At 37.8% G+C, this 20,546-nt stretch overlaps 2 protein-coding genes across 2 annotated transcripts in view; both read left to right on the top strand.

Annotated features, from left to right (window-relative positions):
- The first annotated feature begins 69 nt into the window (after positions 1 to 69).
- Positions 70 to 11,771, top strand: slx9 (SLX9 ribosome biogenesis factor). Its single transcript, XM_053616893.1, has 6 exons — positions 70 to 1,119; positions 2,116 to 2,242; positions 6,760 to 6,828; positions 10,045 to 10,195; positions 10,441 to 10,509; positions 10,594 to 11,771. Exons 1-6 carry the CDS (start codon positions 943 to 945, stop codon positions 10,712 to 10,714), a joined length of 714 nt encoding a protein of 237 aa, XP_053472868.1. The 5' UTR covers positions 70 to 942; the 3' UTR covers positions 10,715 to 11,771.
- A 116-nt stretch (positions 11,772 to 11,887) lies between these two features.
- Positions 11,888 to 20,546, top strand: part of adarb1a (adenosine deaminase RNA specific B1a) — a 21,642-nt gene continuing 12,983 nt past the window's right edge. The window contains exons 1-2 of the mRNA XM_053616892.1: positions 11,888 to 13,571; positions 16,819 to 16,849. The gene's annotated coding sequence lies outside the window, so the exon portion shown is untranslated. The remainder of the gene's footprint in view (positions 13,572 to 16,818; positions 16,850 to 20,546) is intronic.

Here is a 20,546-nt window from a genome sequence, read left to right as displayed (position 1 = left end):
AAAAAGTCTGATCGCTAAAGTGTGACTTTAACTGTGGGATGGTTTGAGTTTTTCAGAAACTGCTGATATCCTGGAATTTTCCCCACACGCACACAGCAGTGTCTAGAGTTTAAACAGAATGGTGCGAAAAGCAAAAAAAAAAACACTGAGTGGGTGGAAACGCCTTGTTGATAGGAGAGGTCAGAGGAAAATGGCCAGATTGGTTTGTACTACCAGGAATGATGTAGTAACTCAAATAATCGCTCTTTAGTGAGCAGGAAAGCATCTCAGCATGCAATGAACTTTGAGGTGGATGAGTTACAACAGCAGAAGACCACATCAGGTTCCACTCCTTTCAGCCAAGAACAGGAATCTGAGACTATCATGGGTACAGACTCACCCAAACTGGACAGTCTTCAACTGTCCCTTCCTTCCTTCCTTCCATCCTTCCCTCCTTCTTATCTATCTATCTTATCTGTCTATCTGTCTGTCTATCTATCTCCTTACATAAGTGTCTATTTATCAAATTATTAATATAAAAGCGGGTGAAGAGGCCAAATTGGTACAAATACTACTATTCATTTAAACTGTAAATCTAATGTACAATACAAATTATTAAACTACATATTTGAATTGAAATTTAATCGGAAGCGGAACGTTATGGCGCAGGAACTGAAGTCACAGATTCCGCTTTACTCCGGACACTTTTTACCGTCGCACCACAAACACGGAAGTTGTGAGTTACAGCCGCAGAAGCCCAAATATCTCCTCATTCACTCCATTAGCGCACTACACTGGAGTTAGATAGAAGACCTTCTGCGCACTACGTAGCGCACTATATGACTCGGGGAGGGATTTGTGATCAAACCGCCACACAACCCAAACACGTTGAGTTTGAACAGCACGCTAGAGTAGTGTGCACGGGCGTTTTATAGCTGCTGCTTCATTTATTATAAACAAACAATGGTGGGGAAAATAAAGCGGGTGCGACAGAAACTTCACCACGACGCCGTGAAGATAAACACCGCGGAGGAAAAAACTTCATCATGTCTGGAAAAGGCCCCCGCTTTACCTTTAAACATCACCACAAAAACAGAGACGCGAATAAAATCGGCTGATAAAAACCCCAGAGACGTGAAGGTGAGTGTGAACTTTAATGCTGTAAAGTTATTACTGTAGTGTACCACACCGAGATATGGAAAATAATATAAACATAACATATACATAAGTGCACTACACAGGGTATATACAGTAACGCCTCCTACACCCTATGTAGTGCACTTCGTATCCATTTTAGTCTAAAATATGATCTCCTGTATTTAATATGGCTCTGTGTAGTATCTTTCTCTTGTATGGGTAAGTAGAGCACTATAGCTTTATTTCCCTGTTCTGATCTACATTGTTGTGTTTCAGCTCTTTTCTCCCTCATGACAGCCCTATAAAGAGCCATATTATTATCATGTATTTTAATCCATATCAGATCCATTAGTTATTAATAGCAGACTTGCTTTGCAGGATGACACTTCCTGTCATGGTCAAATGATGTGTCTTCATTACATTTTTATATTCTGCTTGGAAATTGTGAATGTAATGAAATTATTATTATTTTTTTTTTTGGAAGGAGTAACCAATGTTTATCTTTAAGGTGGTGCCATTACTTTGAGTATTTTAAGTAAATTTTCCATCCTTAATCACGCCGGCAAGAATGCAATCGCTTCCTTTCCCCGTGAAAATCATTTTAAAGGTGTCAATCTAATGACGTGAATTATTAACCGGGGAAACAGGATGGTCACTCAGTCTTCCCGAACTCCTAACTCCTAACCTTGGGACCCAGGTTCTTTTTCAAATTATTTAAAGCATTAAAAACTTTTCATCCGTCTAATTTACATATTTCACAGACCTCGTCTTATGTTCAACCTAAGACTTTAAAATCAATGATTGATTTTTTTTTTAAATGTCTGTAAAAGTCTCTAAAAGCATTGAAGTTGGATTGTGCGACAAGTTTTTTTCTTTTTTTTTTCTTCCCTGTAAGTAACATTTACAAAGAAAAGCACACAATAATAATAATTTTTATTTTTATTATATAATTTTTATTATCACTGGATATTAAATCAGTTGTTTCTGTCCCACAAACAGGCGTTAAACTTCCCCAAGGGGGTTTTCGCTGGTACTGTGATTCCTCCTGAAGCTCTGGTTCAGACTCTCAGTGTTTCCGAGCTTCCAGCAAAACCAACTGCCGAACCATCTGAGGAAAAGCCCAGAGGTGAGACACTTACCGAGAGACTGACTGATTTAGTGTTATTAATGGTTTTTAATTGTTATTGATGTGTTTATCTCTAAGATCATAGAAAAGGTTTTAACACAGCAAGCTATGCTCATACTTACAGAGGAATAGCATTCATGAAGTGTATCAGTCAGGATTTAGGCCTCATCATAGCACAGAGACAGTGCTGGTTAAAGTGGTAAATGACCGAATACTAGGCTCGGATCAGGCTTGAATTTGTTATTGCTTGCGTCGTCACTGCGCTCCTCCACCGCTAGAGGGCAGCAGTAACCTGTAACAACAGATATCCCACGTACACACTAACTAATGCATTTAACACAAGTTTGTCATTACATAACATATCAAATTCTAAAAATACTTTTCTTCTAGACGAATGAGAAGATGTATGAGCATACAATTTAACGGTCAATTTTATTAAATTATATATTACATTAAGATGACCCTCAAAACACACGGATAGATTTGAACGATCATTTAGTAACTGAAGTGAAATATTCATATCTTTGAAGAACGCATTTTGAAATAAAGAAATTGACTTTAATTTGTATTTGAGAATTTTGTTTACAATTTCTAAAACGATGTGTATTCAGCTTCATGTTGTATAAATATGTATTGTATTATTTATTCGTTGTTATTAAATTGATTTCAAAGCTTTATTTGTTTTTGTTTGTTTGCTCAGTCAATTTCTTTCTGACTCTGTCTTCAGTTAAGCGATAGGTTGATTCATTTATTCGTTCGATTTGTTAGTTTATTTGATTGATTGGTTGATTTCGTGAATTTAAAAAAAAAAAAATTTTACCATGAACCGTGAAAGATGTTTTAGAAAAACTATACATTAAAAAAAAGCCCCAGCCAAATGAGTTAGAGAGGTTAGATGCTAATGCTAGGGTTTGTAAATATAATATACCTCAATATTCAACATGCATGGCATTACCTTTACTCCTGTATAATGTACTGGTTTATGAAATGGGAGGTAATTATTGCAGCGTGAACGCATTCTTTTGGACAGAAAGTGCGCTGTAAAAAAATAAATAAATAAATAAACATCATACTACTAAGCTTACTAGAGGCGCCAACTTGAATAAGGAGGTCATTCATTTTTGTATGAAATTGTACGATTTCATGATTGACAGGTTGATTCACCTCCCGTATCGTGAAGAAGCGGCGAGACTCTGGTGAAAGGAGCCGAGAGACACGTTTACACCACGTGCAGCGGACACGCGCCGTCTTATTTAGAAAATGATCGTCAAAATAACGTAGCTAAAATATAGCTCAGTATTTTTGACCTCTGACACTTAAAGTACTTTAATCCGAGTAAAATGTTACCGAATGAATCTCTACTCGAGTAATGGATTGTTTCTTGGAATGATGGTTTTTTTTTGGAAGATCTCATAAAAGATCCAATTTTACGTTACCGTATCTTCACAAATTATAGTTGAATACTTCGGATCAATACTAGGACTGCGGTCACTTTAAAATGCTCTTCTTATTTTTATTTCAAACGAGTACTTTAGTAATATCCTTCCTCGTCGTATTATTCGAGAATGAATACTTCTCACAGACGGTGTGCTGCTTGTGTGTATGTTTATTACTCTGCGTTGGTGCGGATGGATCGATGGTCCTGCGTCTTTGCTTTGACAGTCCGGACACTTTCCTCTCTTTAATCGCAGTATCGGTGTCTCGTCGTGACCCTAAAAAAAAAACCGCACCGTTAACCCCGGACTCCTCTCCCCCGAGAGATGGAGCCGAGGCTGCGTCCGCTCTCCATCGAGCCGTGTCCATTTCTGCCAGCTCTGGGAAGACGATAGCCTCTCGGGGCAGGATGTGGGGAAAGCGGGATGTGGGGGCGGAGGTGGGGGCGGATGGAAGACGGGGGGTTTTTTTTTCTTCAGATGTCGAGGAGAGGGTGGAGATTTTTATCACGCCGCTACAGCACATAAACACGCCTGTGATGAGGAACAGACACTTTCCATCACTTTATCAGTCCGGGAGCCGAGACAACGGGGAAATATGAAGGCTTTCTCTAACGCTAACCAGTGGCTCAGTAAAGGTCTCCACTGACGTTCGACCTTTGAGCTTCCACATGTGGGAAATCACCTTGGAAAGAGTGATTTCCTGCGGTTTGATCCAGATGCCAAACCAGTGTTCAAATCTATTTGACCCCTAATGAATAAGCCCAGTGTCATGTTCAGTTTAGTTTCTTATCTAGTTTGATATTCGTGTGGTTTGATTTTGGTTTAGTTTGAATTTTTTGTCTTGCTAGATTCTGTTTAGTTAAATAATACCTAACTATTTCAACATTTTTGACCGGCTAAACTTTATCTAGTTTGATTTTTTTATTTATTTTTTTTTTCCAATTTAGATTTTATCTCCATAAAATTGCATGTAGTCAGGTTTTCATCTAGGTCAAAATTTTGTTGAGCTAAATTGGGCTATTAGTTTTTTTTGTCTAGCTAGAATTTCTTTCTAGTTCATTTTGTCTAGCTAAACATTTGGCCAAGCTAGGTTTTCGTCTAACTAGATTTCTTTCGACTTTTGTTTAGCTAGAATTTTGACCAGTTTTTTTTTTTTGTTTGTTTGTTTTGGTCTGCTTAGATTTTTGTCTAGTTATATTATTGTCAAGTTAGATTTCAACTCGCTAGAAGGATTTTCTAGTTATATGTCATCCAGCTAGATGTTTTTTCTGGTTAGATTATGTCTAGCGAGAATTTTGTCTAGTTGAATTTTGTGTGGCTAAAACTTGTCTAGATTGGTTTTTCGGTTGTACACATTTTGTGTAGTACAGTTTTGTTTGGATATGTTTTTTTTTTTAACCGTAGCTTGATTTTTGGCTGGTTTTTCGGTCTTGTTAATTTTGCCTGCTCGTATTGCTTCACAGGGTAAAAGTTGTGTAATTGTAACTGAATTGACAGTGCTGTTTGGGATTTTTCTGATTTTGTATTATTAGAATTTGGTGTAAATTGTAAAGAGACTGAAGGGGTGAGTTGGAACGGGATTAAACTGGGGCTTTGTTTCAGATGTAATGTGAGATCTTAAAGGTGTGTGTGTGTGTGTGTGAGAGATAATCTAGGAAAATACACCATTATATCTGGTTATTGGACATCAAGGGGTTTACTCTCAGCACAGACGTGGGAACTGTGATCTCTTTTGAATTCGCACAGACCAGTAGATTATCACACTGTGCATTGGGGTACCATTTGCAAAATACAAACACACACAAACATCTGCTAATCATGTACTACTTGTCTCTGTCTCTCTCTCTCTCTCACACACACACACACACACACTGTGCTTTTGGCATTTGGTCGTTCTCTTTGATAGCATAGTGTCATCCGGCAGCAGGAAGTTGCTCACAGCTACAATAATACACTGTGCTAATCACCACACACTCAGACACATTTGGGTGTTAAACTAATTTATACACACTTCTCTGAGACACACACACATCTTCTATACACGCTTATCTCTGTATTTCTTACAGATTGTACTTTTCCCACAAAATAGAATTCTGCATACACGCAAGGCACAAAGTGGACCAAGTTCCCTGTTGTTTACAGGTGTGTGTGTGTGTGTGTTTGCGCTTATATACAACACACCACAATATTCTACACACAATATTAACGATGCCCAAGTCGAAATATTGTTACCTAAACAAACTCTCTAACTACACAAAATTCTAGTTAAATGAAAATCTTAAATAGACCAAAATCTCGAAACACAGAATTCAAACTGGGTAACAAGCCAATTAGACAAAAAGTCTAATAACACAAAAATTCCAGATAGACAAAAATCTAGCTAACTATGCAACATCCTAGCTAGATGAAAATCGAACTAGACAAAATTCTGGCTAGGCGAAAATTGAACTAGTCAGAATTCACACCAGTAAAACTAGCTCCACAAAATTCCAAGTAGGTGAAAAACTACACAAAATTCTAACTAAATAAATTTCAGCCAGAAAAAAAAAAAAATCTAACTACACCACTTTCCAACTTAGCAAAATCCTAACTAGACAAACGTCTAGCTAGACGAAAATTTAAATAATCGGAATTTACACAAATAAAACTAAGTACACAAAACTTTCACTAGACAAATTGTGTACACAAAAATCGAACGAGACAAATTTCTCGCTATACAGGAATGTGACTAGATGAAATTCTGGGTGAAACACCAGATTTTAGCATATGCATAAAAAAAATGCAAGGGATATGAGGGAAAAATGTAGCGATTGTTTGGTGAATTAAAAAGACGGTTCCATGGTGCAGCTTTATTTTTGTTGTTTTGTATTTTGCTATTGTGCTAGAATATTAAAAAAATATATATTTATATTTTTATAGCGAAAACGTTGTTAAATTTAATTTGAATTACATTCAGACTCGAATTTCGCCCCAGACACGCTGTGATGTACAGATCGTGTCGATGGTTATCGTATCGCGAAGTTCTCAAACCGTTCCCGCTCGGCTTTAGCTTTGCGTAATATCTGCCTATCGTTTGTGCAGGTGTCGGGGAAAAGAAGCAGCAGTCGAAGAAGGAGAAGATGAAGGAGAGACGAGAGCGATGGCTGAACAGTGAGTGTCCTTTAGTATACAATATGAAGTATTACACACTCTTTCAAAACATAACTAACTATGGTAGAAAATCTTCTTGCTTCATTATCATGTGGAATTATTGCCCTTGCTCTCGCTGTACACATCCACACATTTATTTTATTTTATTTTTTTTATTTTATTTTATTTTAAAATCCTCTTGTAAAATAGCTGGGTCATTCATTTGATCACAAAATGCATAAAGTACAAAATTTTGAAAAACCTTTTTTTTTTTTTTTTTTTTTTTGCGTTCGGTTCTCATTTTGGAATCGTTACACATTTAATTTTGATTTGACTGATTAAACACTGAAATCCGTTCCGTTTTAGCGTTATTACACCTTCATTTCGACTGTAGAATTCTTACACCTTTAATTATGATTTTGGAGTTATTACATACCTTGTGTTCTGGGTTTAGACTTATTACACACACACAGTTATGATTTTAGTCATATTACACGGTTTAATTCTTGCTGTAGAATTGTTAAACCTGTTTACTTAGAATTATTTCCACACATTTTCTTCAGATTAGAGTTATTACACATGCTTAAATTCTGATTTTTAGAAATTTTACACATGCTTCGTTCTGATTTGAGACTTATTGCACATGCTTAAATTCTGATTAGAGAGTTATTACACATGCTAAATTCTGATTTTAGAGTTATTACACATGCTAAATTCTGATTTGAGTTATTACACATGCTAAATTCTGATTTTAGAGTTATTACACATGCTAATTTCTGATTTGAGTTATTACACATGCTTAAATTCTGATTTTAGAGTTATTACACATGCTAAATTCTGATTTTAGAGTTATTACACGTGCTAAATTCTGATTTGAGTTATTACACGTGCTAAATTCTGATTTTAGAGTTATTACACATGCCTAAATTCTGATTTTAGAGTTATTACACATGCTTAAATTCTGATTTGAGTTATTACACATGCTTAAATTCTGATTTTTAGAAATTTTACACATGCTTCGTTCTATTTGAGACTTATTGCACATGCTTAAATTCTGATTTTTAGAAATTTTACACATGCTTCGTTCTATTTGAGACTTATTGCACATGCTTAAATTCTGATTTTTAGAAATTTTACACATGCTTCGTTCTATTTGAGACTTATTGCACATGCTTAAATTCTGATTTTAGTTATTACACATGCTAAATTCTGATTTTAGATTTATTACACATGCTAAATTCTGATTTTAGAGTTATTACACATGCTAAATTCTGATTTTAGAGTTATTACACATGCTTAAATTCTGATTTGAGTTATTACACATGCTTAAATTCTGATTAGAGTTATTACACATGCTAAATTCTGATTTTAGAGTTATTACACGTGCTTAAATTCTGATTTTAGACTTATTACACATGCTTCATTCTGACTTTAGACTTATTACGGTACTTGCTGTATTTCTGTAGTTCTGATTTGAGAATTATTACACATTTAGTTCCGGTATGAGGAAGTACACACATTTAGTTTGAGGAGGTGATGGTTATTACACACATTTCATTACGAGTTTTATACAGCTACATACAAATATGAGTGGTTTTTTTTTTTCAGTTTGAATTCTGGTGCATTGAATTTACTGTGTATTTAAGTTTATATTAATAATTGATACATTTTTAGTTTCTCGTCTCATCTCGTCATATAACTTTATCCGGGTTCTGCACAACTCTCTGTGTGTGTGTGTGTGTGTGTGTGTGTGTGTGTGATGTTCCTCTCTTTTACCCGTAACTGCGCTCATTAGAAACAGAATCTGCGAGCCGGTCGATGCAGCGAGTAACTCAAGCTTCAGCTGCAGTAATTAGCACCAGGTCTTAATGGAGATTTGGAGTGTGTGGAGCCTGAAGCTGGAGGACGAGCACACAAGCGCACGCACACACACACACGTACACACTGCTATTATAGACGTGTTAATCGATTTCACTGTCACAGAAGCGCAAGCTGACCTCTGTGACACGCCGCAGGTTCTGATACACACCGAGATAAAGGACAAAACCTCCAGATAAGGGACAAACTGTTTCGCCTGAAGAGTCGCGCTTTAGAAATCTGAAATTGTTATCATGAAATCATAAACGACGGCCGATTATGAATTATTTTGAAGCCCAATGATTTCACAGTCATTCATGTCCGGGACTGCGTGAGAGAATAACTGCCCTGTTTTTGGCTGAAATGTCGTCTTTCCTCTCTTGTGCGGTTAGCTTGATGTAGCATTAGCATGACTAAGAAACGCAAATTTTCTGAGTCAGCTAGTCATTCGCCGACGTTGATGTTTCTCAATATGACGGAACCCTCGGACGCTTAGTTAGCGCTTGATGCTAAGTGTAAATGCAAACTGTGCAGTGTCTTTTCTTAGAAATGTTGCAGCACATCTGAGGTAAATGTTGATGTCCCTGATGGTTCTGCGTCGTTTCCGCCCTCACTACGCCTTCACACTGTCCATATTAAATGTTATGAACTAGCTAAACGATTAGCCCCGGTTATTCGCTAGTGTGCTTGGCTTCCGTGGTTTCCAGTTGCCTAGCAACAGAACGTGAATATCGTGTGTTCGCTTTCTTATGTTGAAAGTACAAATTCACAGAGTCGCATTTTAACGCGTCGGAAACGAAACACTCTGAAGTCCCGTTAGATCGGATTTGCCTAAGTGCGTTTAGCTGACGTGAAGCGGCGTGGAGAATTGAGTCCCTTATGCCGCGTCCCAACTGGCCTACTATCCGTCCCGAATAGTATCCAAGATGAGAATCGGCGTGTCCCAAATCGCAGTATGTTGAAATGAGGATCCCAAAGGAACCCGGATGGTCTACTATTTCTGGATCCGTGGACACTTTTTCAGCTGATATTACCCACAACTCCTTGCGCGAGGGAGGGACGAATTCAAGGACGCATTTCGGAGAAGTGTAATTGAAATGTGGGAACTAAATGAAGGGAATGGTGAATTAAAGGATGCAGTGTAAATGATATAAGGAATAATGAATGAAGAAAAGCTGAAGTGCAGCGAGGGGTGTGTTTAAGGTGACGGTGTGTGTAGCTCGGCAGCAACGTTCTCTTCCGTTACGCGACGTGTCCGTGTGTCCCAGTACTTGTGCACTCTTACCACACACTCAAAAGTATGCATTTTTCTTCACACAAAGAGTGCAGACTTTTTAGCGCATAGGCCAGTTGAGACGCAGCATTTGTGTTTCTCGACAGAGATCAGCGCCATTAAACTGGCCCGTGAGAATCGGACGGAGCTCGCACGCCGCAAGGCCACGCCCGTCGTCGGGGATATGAGGGTATTGGCTGACGCACTTCCTGAGATCCTCCCTTGCATCAGAGCGCCCACGTCCAAGAAACAGAAAGGGTACGTGTTACAGCTCAGTCTTTCTTTTTTTTTTTCCCTAAACACCACACGCACTGTACATGGGAGAGAAGGCTCACATCACATGATAACTTTAACTGCAGTAATTAATTCATAGCTGTCTAAAAAGTTTGTTCAAATCTTCCACAGATTCACGCCATCTGAATGCATCTTAATAAACCCGTTAACATCTCCGTCCCCTTCTTTCTGTCTCTTTGTGTCTCTCTCTCTCTCGCTCTCTCTCTCAGTACGGTGAAGAAGAAAGCAGAACCTACAGATTACTGTAAGATGAAGCCTGCGCAGAAACGCAAACTGCTGTAAGACACAATGACGCACAAGTATAAAGTGGGTGTGTGTGTGTGTGTTTTTAAGTGTACGGTTCTGTGCGTTTTGATTTGCAGTGAGATGGAAATGTCCCGCTTCAGTGAGGCCATGAAAGACACCGCCTTCAAGTCCAACCCGCTCGCTGCGATTGGTGAACACTTGAGGAAACGGCTCAAACAGGAAGAAGAGCAGAGTTAATTCCGCCCGCTTTCTCCTAACGGACTCCTCCATGATCACACACACCGACACGCTCCATGACCTGACTGCCGCTGTGTCTCTGCCCTCTCCGTGTGTGTGTGTGTGTGTGTGTGTGTGTGCGTGCGCGTTAGTGCGTAAGTAATGTATAGCCCTGTCTCTGCCAACTCTTTCATTATTACTCCCAGTGCTCAAGTTCAGAACCTCGAGATGTTCCTCATCGGCGCTGACTGTTCCACCGTGAGAAGATGATTATGAACTCTGCAGTTCTGCAAAAAAAAAATACAGATGATTGCAGTATTAAAGGAATAGTTCATAAAATCACTTCCCAGGTGTTCATATTAAAGATGTCTTTGTGAATCAAAGCAGGAATCTCAGGAGTGAAGGGGATCAGCGGTGACTGATGAATCGCTCCGACGCCCCGTCAGGCTCCTGATAGACTAATGTGATCAATACAGTGCAGAGACTGAGAGAGAGAGGCCATTAGCTTTCATTAATAAACCATCAGATAGAGACGTGTTGGCAGAGCAACAAAAGCTCGGCAGCATCGTGGTCGCAAACGCCCGGTTAGAAACCCATCTCCAGCCTTAGCACTTAGTCCACGGTCTGACTGAGTGTTCAGTATTCTCTGTGTTCACAATCACAAATTTAACACAGTGTAGGTCTGATAACAGAGAAGAACGAGCACAAGGCTGACCTCGGATCAGCAGGAATGAGCTGCTTTATTTTATTCAAATCAAAACGTGATTTAAATGATTTTTAGTTTCAGAGTCGGAAGCCAAAATATAGGTTTTATGCAAGGAGTAAATAAACTGTGTAGTTTTATATTGTATGCTACGCTATAGTATATAATAATTAAGTAATAAAACAGTACGTGTGGTGCTGTTCAAGGAAAACAATCAACGATGGGGTGGTGTAACCATTCTGTCACCACTCTGAAGTTGATTATTTCCCTATAACAGCACCTCCCATAAGTGTTTTATTCCACTTATGCAACACTGACTTTCCAACTATTTTTATTTATTAAAGAATGTCCTGGAACTTTTTATCCATTTATATTTACATTTGATGTTGGTAGAACAAGTTGGTTCCTGTTCTCGTCATTCACTCGCCAGCCTCTCTTTTCTGTTACTATAGTTTTCTGTTTTTTTGTTTTTTTTTACTATAAAATCGAGCCGTCACTATAGAAATGATTACATATTAGAACAAGCGCGTTAATATAAACCTGTGATGTGCAGCTGGGCTTCTGTCAGAGCTGCTGTTCTGGAAAATTAATCAACACCTTCTGACCAATCACAATCATTGTCTTTTTCCTCGTCTTGTATTAATTCTTCGTTTAATCTGATGTAGCGTTATTTAGTTATGAAATTAGAAGTTATGTGGGACACTTATATAAGGAGTTTATATAAAGAGTGTGAGCTGTACACTATTTAGGACACTTGTATAGGGAATAAAGAGCCATTTGAGATTTAGCAGATGAAATGATAAAGAAGAGACTACTACTTTTCCTCTCTGATGTGCTAAACTAATTGGCTAATTAATCTTAGAAAGCAAACGCTAAGCAAATGACTCTCAAAATATTGACCTACCTGCCGTTTGGGTTTTTTTCGCCCCGTGGAGTCAGTGTAACCTATTTTAGGTGCGTCAATTGACCAAACATACGACCCACCTTCTGTTAGTTCCAGTAAAACAGGAAACTGTGGTTAGTAGCAGGGAATAGTTGTGTATTTTTCCACATTTTCCCTATCTCTGAGAAGATTATTGTGCAATTTTCCAACACTAGTGGACTGTTTTTAAAGCTCATGGCATGACTTATAATCACTGCACTATCAGAATCTTTGCTACTTGGAAGAAGACTTTAAGCTCCTCCTCTTTACTACAGTGACGCAGGCCTACTGCATTTTTTCTTTAAACTTTTTTCTCTATATTCAGAGCTGTAAATATCATCTTTGTAAATAATCTTTCTTCATGAAATTTTAAATATGCATTCTTATTCCTAATTAGAAGCTTAGTATAGAGGAATTTCTCACAATGATTTGATTTTACGCTATAAAGCGGCATAAAAGTATTTTTATGGCATTTTCCTGATTAGACGATGAAAAAACCCCGACAATTTCTTTCTGTAAAAGTATTTATCCTAAAAGCGTTTTCAGTGAAATAAACATTTCAATTCGTACTAAGTCGAAATATCAGATTTCTGAATATGCAAATGGATGCAAATCTGCCTAGCCGAACCTCATTAACTATTCGGAATAATTCATTAGGTAGGCTATGCTGCTCCTCAGTTGTCTCGTTCAAAAAGATTTGATCATAAACTAGTAGATTTGATTACAAATGTAATTTTAAAAAGACAGAATAGGTCTTTTTAAGACATAGCGACCGAACAGGTGAATGGGAGCCCCCCATTATAAAATTCCGCCTTTAGAAAGTTAAAATGTATGCGCCTCATCTCCAACCAATGACGTGACACAACGCACCTGTCATACGAACGTCATCCAATAAGAACGCGTCTTTGTTTTAGCGCCCGCCCACATTGCGACCAATCAATTGAGCCGCGCGCAACAGAGTTCCCGCCTCGTTTCAACGTCGTGCCGCTTTCATACTAACCGAGTCGCCTCCGAAATAAAACGCTCCTTGATGTAACACACGTTATTTATTTATTTTTCTTCTAATTTTATATTTGTAAACATATATATATTTAATTCCTAAATAACAATCCGGTTTTTTTTAAACGAATATTAAAAATGAATGCTTTTTGACGCATCGTGTACCTGACAGGAGTGGACAGCGACGCTGGAAGTGTTAGCTTAGCTTAAAAAAAAAAACACGTCTCGAGCCCTTCTTTCTCTTCAGTGGTACTGTGAGTATAAATGTTTTTTTTTTTTTTTAATTTAAATAATATTATAACCATTTACGGAAATATTTGATCATTTCTGTCAGAAAGCGGTTATAATAATCGCTGTAAATGTTTTTCTTTTTATTTATTCATTCAGTCATTCATTCATTTTCAGAGGTGAGGCAAATTTAAATCCCTCAGTGACGCTCCGCTCGCGCAGCGCTTTTAAAACCCTCACGCGCGGCAGAAGGCGCGCGCACCGCACTGCAGGTTCTCTCCGTTCACACCGGATAGAACAGTGCGTTATTACTGTCTGATTTAAAGCGTTATAAACGTGTTAATGCACTCAGAAACGAATTACAGGCTGGAGTGTGTAGCAACGGGTGTCCGCCTTTTATAAAAAAAATAAATAAATAAATAAATTAAAAAAAAGTGTTCACTTAGCACTAAATGGGTTTAAGATGATATCCGATCTCGTCTAAGTAGTGCAGAATGAAATCCAGAGTGCTCAGTGAGTGTTTATTTGGATGCACAGACTCAGATTAGACATTCATACACACACACACACACACACACACACCTTCTATATTGTGTTATGTTGGTTTAACATTTTATCAACCAAATCAGCATCTAAACTTGAATAAAAGAAAGTTCCTATCGCTTCTGGATAAATAAAAAAAATCAAATGTTGACATTCTTTCCTTGAATTTCAGATTTTATCCAGAACCCTCCTTAAAGAAATTTTATTTAGGCTAGTTAGTTGATTATTTTCCTGTAACAGCATGTCCTGACGTGTTTCAATCCTCTTACACCACAGCAACTTGCCAATTTGTTACAAATGACACGTCATACATATTTCATTTTCTTCTCCAATTATAGTTACGTTTAAAGTTGTTGAACATCCCATCCATCCAGGAGACCTGTCCTCACTTGCGTTACACCTGCTATAAAAAGTCGTTCCGTCACCAGCCTCGTTTACATTTTTTACAGCACAAACACTGGAGACTCCTTCCATAGATGTCAACTAACCGTCGCGTTACTTTAAGAAAACTGCGGCGTGTCGACAAAAAAGGGGTAGCGTAGAAGAAAAAGTGTTTTGTGGCATTATTATTTTGCACGATATCGCGTCGTGTTTGGTGTTAATTTATCACTGTGTGAATTCCTCTAGTGTAAACAAAGCAAGCTGAAACCTGGTGAAATATCAGCACTACGTCTGTTCCAGTCGCAGATCTGAGTTCTGTGTGGCGAGACGACGATATCAGGACGTTCGTCACGTTATCCGTCAGATACATCAGCAGTGTGGAGCGTCTCGTCTGCGTTGCGTTTCACATCCTGTGTGAATCGTTTTGCCTCTTTTTTTTCCTTTTGTTTGTATTTTACTTGCCGCTCCAGTCTATTCGATCACATTATCTGCGCAGATAATAGTGATCTTCTTCTAGATCACATTCTAAAGTGTGTTATCCCTCTTATATATATATATATATAGTACCACAGTCGATTTGCCAATGACTGCAATGTTTAATTTGTTAATGAAGGGCATGTTGCGCTTTTTTTTAACAGTGTAGAGCTCAATTTAACATCGTGGAACGTATGCGAGACTCTCACGTACGTTATAACAGCATATAAAAAGTCGTTCCTTTACCAGCCTTTCTTTGTTTCTTTCTCATAAGTTAATAAGACAAAAAAAGTTACAGACAAACCTGCAAAAAAAAAAAAAAGAAGCATGAACTCCTTTGTCCTGAAGACTTTTACAAAAGCACCATGACTGTTAAAAAACGCTGACACTGGAGACTCCTTCCATAAATGTTACATAAACGTCTGCTTAAAAAAAAACAAACAATCCATATCAACGATTGTTTTTCTTTGTTAAATTTGTTCATTATTAGTCTGTTATGTCGAGCATGCACCGTGCAGGTCCTTGTCGAATAGTCGTTATCGTTTCTATGGTAACGAATCATAATGAGCGTTTCTAAGCCTAGTTAGAAGATAAATATGATATTTGAATATTAAGTGTCGAAGATCAAGCCCAGCTCCTTTCGTGCCGTCTAAAGGATTTTAAAGCGATCGAGGTAACGTTAATGTAAACTAGTCTGTACTTTATCGTAACGCTTTATTTCATCGCACTACATGTAGGCCAGTCACGAAGACACCGAAATAAAATTTGCGTGTGGATGAATCATCACCTGTGATTCAGAGCAGGCTGCGTTTGGAGGACAGGATGCTTTTTTTATATTAACAGAGAGAGCAGAGCGAAAGAATGCATATCCTAGGGAGCTGGTGTAATCCTATTTTTAATATCCGTGTATGTGTATATGTATATATACATCTCACAGAGATGATGAAATAAAACTCCGATTGACCCATTTCCTTTACACTGGACAGTGCCGTTGGCTGATCATTTATCAGGATTTACTCTTACACCAACTGCTTATTATGGGATGGCTTTCTTGATATTGATAATAGTGGTAGTGATGATAATCAGAAGTGTCCACAGTAATACATTTCCCTGTGCTGAATTCTGAAATATATTTTTATAATTGCTTACTGGCCATGGTTGGCTTCGTAGTAAACGGTTAAATGCGTCATTCGATTATATTATTTATAATATCCGATATATATTATATGACATAAATCAGGTAAATGTCATATTGCTTTAAATATGCTTTCAGAATGTTTTTGAACAGCCATCTCCAAAAGATGAACGGATGAATAAACGACATCCTTGTATCGAATTAAGTGTTGAACCATAAACGTGATCTGAAACAAGGTTTCCGTTACGGTGTTTTTATTTTAAACGTCTTTACTAGAAGGAAAATATGGACAGGAGCATGTTTATTTACATTTCCTCCATTAAAGCCTAATATAAGAGGATGAGACGACATTTGTAACGTTATCATCAGACACATATTTATATCATATTCATGTAATTAAAAAAAAAAAAGACATTTAATTAAGAATATTCCTTCCTGTTTAAGCATTAAAATAAAAGTATATGATATCATATTAAAATATATGATTTTCAGTAAGTTATGACATACATTTAAAACAAATTAGAATAGATAAAATACATATTATAATTATAATACACACACACACACACCTTGTTTGAAACTCCAGTCCTGCTTTCCTGATAATATATATATTAGTTATTTAATAATTTATTGTATTATGCTGGGATTGAAAACGTATATATTATATATATGTAAATATGTAAATGAAACGTTTATGTGAACTAATACACTTTCCTCTATCTGGTCTTTTCTACATTCAGGGAGAGCGTTGACACCGTCTGTGCTCCTGAGGTAAACTTGCTCTCTTTTTTCAAAGTCCTTATTTTAGACAAAGTGTAACGTTGAATTTTTGGAGAAGCCGGTCCCATAATTCTGTTCGGCATCTCTCCTGAGGACAGGTACAGGTCAGTATCAGTTTCTCTAGCCCGATATTCTGAAGTGTAATGAAACGCTAGGAGGAAAAAACCCTGACACGGGTGGACAGGAGAAGATCTCAGGGTTAGTGTGTGTGTATGTATATGTATATATATATATATATATATATATATATATATATATATATATATATATATATATATATATATATATATATATATATTTAACATTTTTACAGACCATGATGTATCTGAACAAAGGAAGAATGAATCCAAGTCAGTTTGAAAGTTTATTCACTGGTCTTTAAGTCTGAATTGGTGTATTGAGGAAATGGAGGAGCGTTCTGTAGAGGAGGTCTGTAAGCTTTTCCATGCACTCGGTCAGCGTAGTTGTTCCTCTCGTCACCGCTGAAACCATTCCAGCCCTGAATCCCGTCTGTTTATTGACAAACTGGCACTCAAACTGTTTATTATCAGATGTTGCCTCTCACATAGAACATTTCTGCACATTTCTACTGTTTAGTCATTTTTTCCTGTAAATCCAGACGTTTCTTAAACACTCTTAGCAGTCAGTATGATACTGCACACTTTGGGAGTTTCTAAAAGAAAAAAAAAAGTGTCTCTTTGTCTCATAAGTTGAATTATTCTGATTACACAGCCTTCTTTATTAAAGTGTTCAGTAAATAAAATCACAATATGGGTATAAATGTAACGTGATCGTATCTGTGATAGGATTGATATTGTGCTGCAAAAACATCCTGGTTTATGGAAAAATAGATCCAGATGTGAGAGTTTTGTCACAGAAGCATGAAAAAAAGACAGGCTGGTGACGGAATGACTGTTTATCGCTGCTAAAACGTAAGTGAGAACCTGTTTTGTGGACATTCCGCAACATGAAATGTAACTATAAACGGATAAAAAGTACAATGTATTCTTAAATTAAGTAAAAAAAAATGTAATCATTGGCAAACTACTGCGGTATAAGAGGAATAAAACATTTTGGGACACGCTGTTATAGGAAAATAATCAACGTCCATGTGTTAACCATTAACTCTACTTCATCACACCACCCCATCCTTGATTAGTTTCCTATAACAGCTCCACACACACATTGTTTTATTACTTCTTTTTTTTATTACCATGTTTTTTCCTTTTCCTTTTAGATTTACTGAGCATTATTGACGGTACGCTGCAACTCAAATCAAATCCTTCTCTCCAGACACACACACACACACACACCTACACAAACACCTTTTATCTTCATCTCAGATCTCAGTGTTGGAGGATGAGACCCTGGGGAGTGCTGAAGTTACACTGAGATCTGAGGTCAGCCATTTTGTGCGTAGGGGCAAACAAGGTGCCGTTTAATCACTCCTTTTCGCAGCTGTTCGAGTCAAAAGAAGAAAAGAAAAGCGACACCATTTCTAATGAGGAGCGCTGTAGTGAATGTGGTGATGTAGAAATCATTAATGAAATTGAGGATGTAGACATCTGTAATTGTGATGTACGAGGTGTAAACATCTAAAGAGTAATCGCTCTCGAAACCAGATTTTAGCCCGTGTAATGATACCAGGGTTTGAAAGTCTCTCGGTTAACCCTGGGAGGTCATATGATGATATTATATCAATATCGTGGTAAATTACGGCACGATGAAGAATATATTCTTCTATATAGTGAAAATTATAACCTTATGGGTTTTTTTTTAAAATTGCAAACTAAACGGAAGCGGCTGATTTTATTCAATCTTGTAGTTTTAGAAGTCTGGTGAGATCACCGTGAGATTACCGTTTATGGTACCACATAGAAACTGTGGATGTTCTTCCTTGGAGAGCCTCAGGACAGTTATTATTTATTAGTTAAACCTATAATACATTCAGAAACGACTCCTAACTTGCTCATAAGTTCGCGTGAGCACTATTTGACTGTGTAGTACACAGTTATAGACCGGATTTATTTAGAATCGCACTCTCCGGTGTCACCCATACGGCAAGTCGCAGCAGGCAATCACATATATATATATTTTGATTGATGACATCTGCATAGATGTCACGGACGTCTGCTTCGGACTAAACTGAACAGACGAGAGCTGCGTTTGGTGAAAACCAGTTACGTTTTCTCAGAGGAGGACGGTGAAAAATCCCGACACGGCCGATCTGGACAGAAATAAAATCACCTGTAAAAGACAGAGGAAGTGACCCCACGACCCCATGTGCATGTAATCCCGCCCAAATAGGGCTTTTGTAATAGAAAAGAAAAACCTATCTAACTTGATCCGTTACGTACGTTTCAACTACTGCACTTTACTGTAAATGGTGCACTTATATAGCGCTTTTATCCAAAGCGCTTTACACTGTGTCTCATTCACCCATTCACACACACACCAATGGTAGCAGAGCGGCCATGCAAGGCACTAACTTGCCATCGGGAGCAGCTTGGGGTTCAGTGTCTTGCCCAAGGACACTTCGGCATGTGGAGTCACGTGGGCCGGGAATCGAACCGCCAACCCTACGATTAGTGGAAAACCACTCTACCACCTGAGCCACAGCTGCCCAATTTGCTTGCCTAATTTGTAGGCGAGCAATAATATTGAAACATGTGACTGATGGGTGTTTCTTGTTACCCAGGTGTGTCCTGTTAGATTGATTGTTTAAACAATAAACAGCTCTGAACATCTACTGTTGGTTTTAGCCTTCAGTTTCACCCGTGAGGATTGCATTTGTTGTTAAGAAGGATAAACCAACATGAAGATCAAAGAGCTGTCTATGGGAGAGACGACGCCCATGACGCCACGTACATGTAATCCCGTCCGAAAAGGGCTTCTGTAAAAGAAAACGTATTCAACTTGATTGGTTATGTTTCGAGTATTGCACCTTTAAACAGATTAATAATAAAACATGAGGTGAAGAAGTGCACAATAACAAACAAAAACAACACAGATTACTGAAGTGAGATTGGGACTGATTTGTTTATATTTTGAGAAACAGAGCCGTATTTCGAAAACAATAACCAAGCTGAGTTGTGTGTGTGTGTGTGTGTGTGTGTGTGTGTGTGTGTGGTGCGCTCTGCAATCATTTTTCTGCTTGTTCTTGTTAGGAATGTGCATGCGGTCAGATGTTTATCAGCACATGATCATATTCCTCTCTCTCACACACAGAGTTGGAGATTAGGACGTTAGTGCGCACACATCGCCCCCTGCTGGTGCAGTAATGTATGACAGAGCATCGCGCTGGCTTTGTGCCACTGCTCTGACTCTGTGTAAAATCGATGATGGTATAAAAACTTTTTAGCTTTTACAATTCATGATGCTGAGCGAGAAGAAGTGGGTTAGATCTTAAATCTGTATCTTTATACCTGCTTCAGCCACATGGAAATTATTTAAACCAAACACTAACATGTATTTGAGATACTTCCGTTGTATTTGTGGGAAAAAAGTAAGTTATTAAATAATAAACATTTCCCTGAGATTACATCACAGCAGTTTCTGCTCGAAGTATCAGTCTTTGAGGTTTCATCGCGTTTTCAGATATGTGTTCTCCGTAATAATAATGGTCGTGACGCTTCAGAACTTATGCGGTTTTACACAAATCTTGCACAATTACAGAGCTGTAGAACAT

This window comes from Ictalurus furcatus, chromosome 27, assembly GCF_023375685.1.
Source record: "Ictalurus furcatus strain D&B chromosome 27, Billie_1.0, whole genome shotgun sequence".
Taxonomy (NCBI): domain Eukaryota; kingdom Metazoa; phylum Chordata; class Actinopteri; order Siluriformes; family Ictaluridae; genus Ictalurus; species Ictalurus furcatus.
The sequence above is the reverse complement of the archived record's forward strand: the minus strand, read 5'-3'. Positions and strand labels throughout refer to the sequence as shown.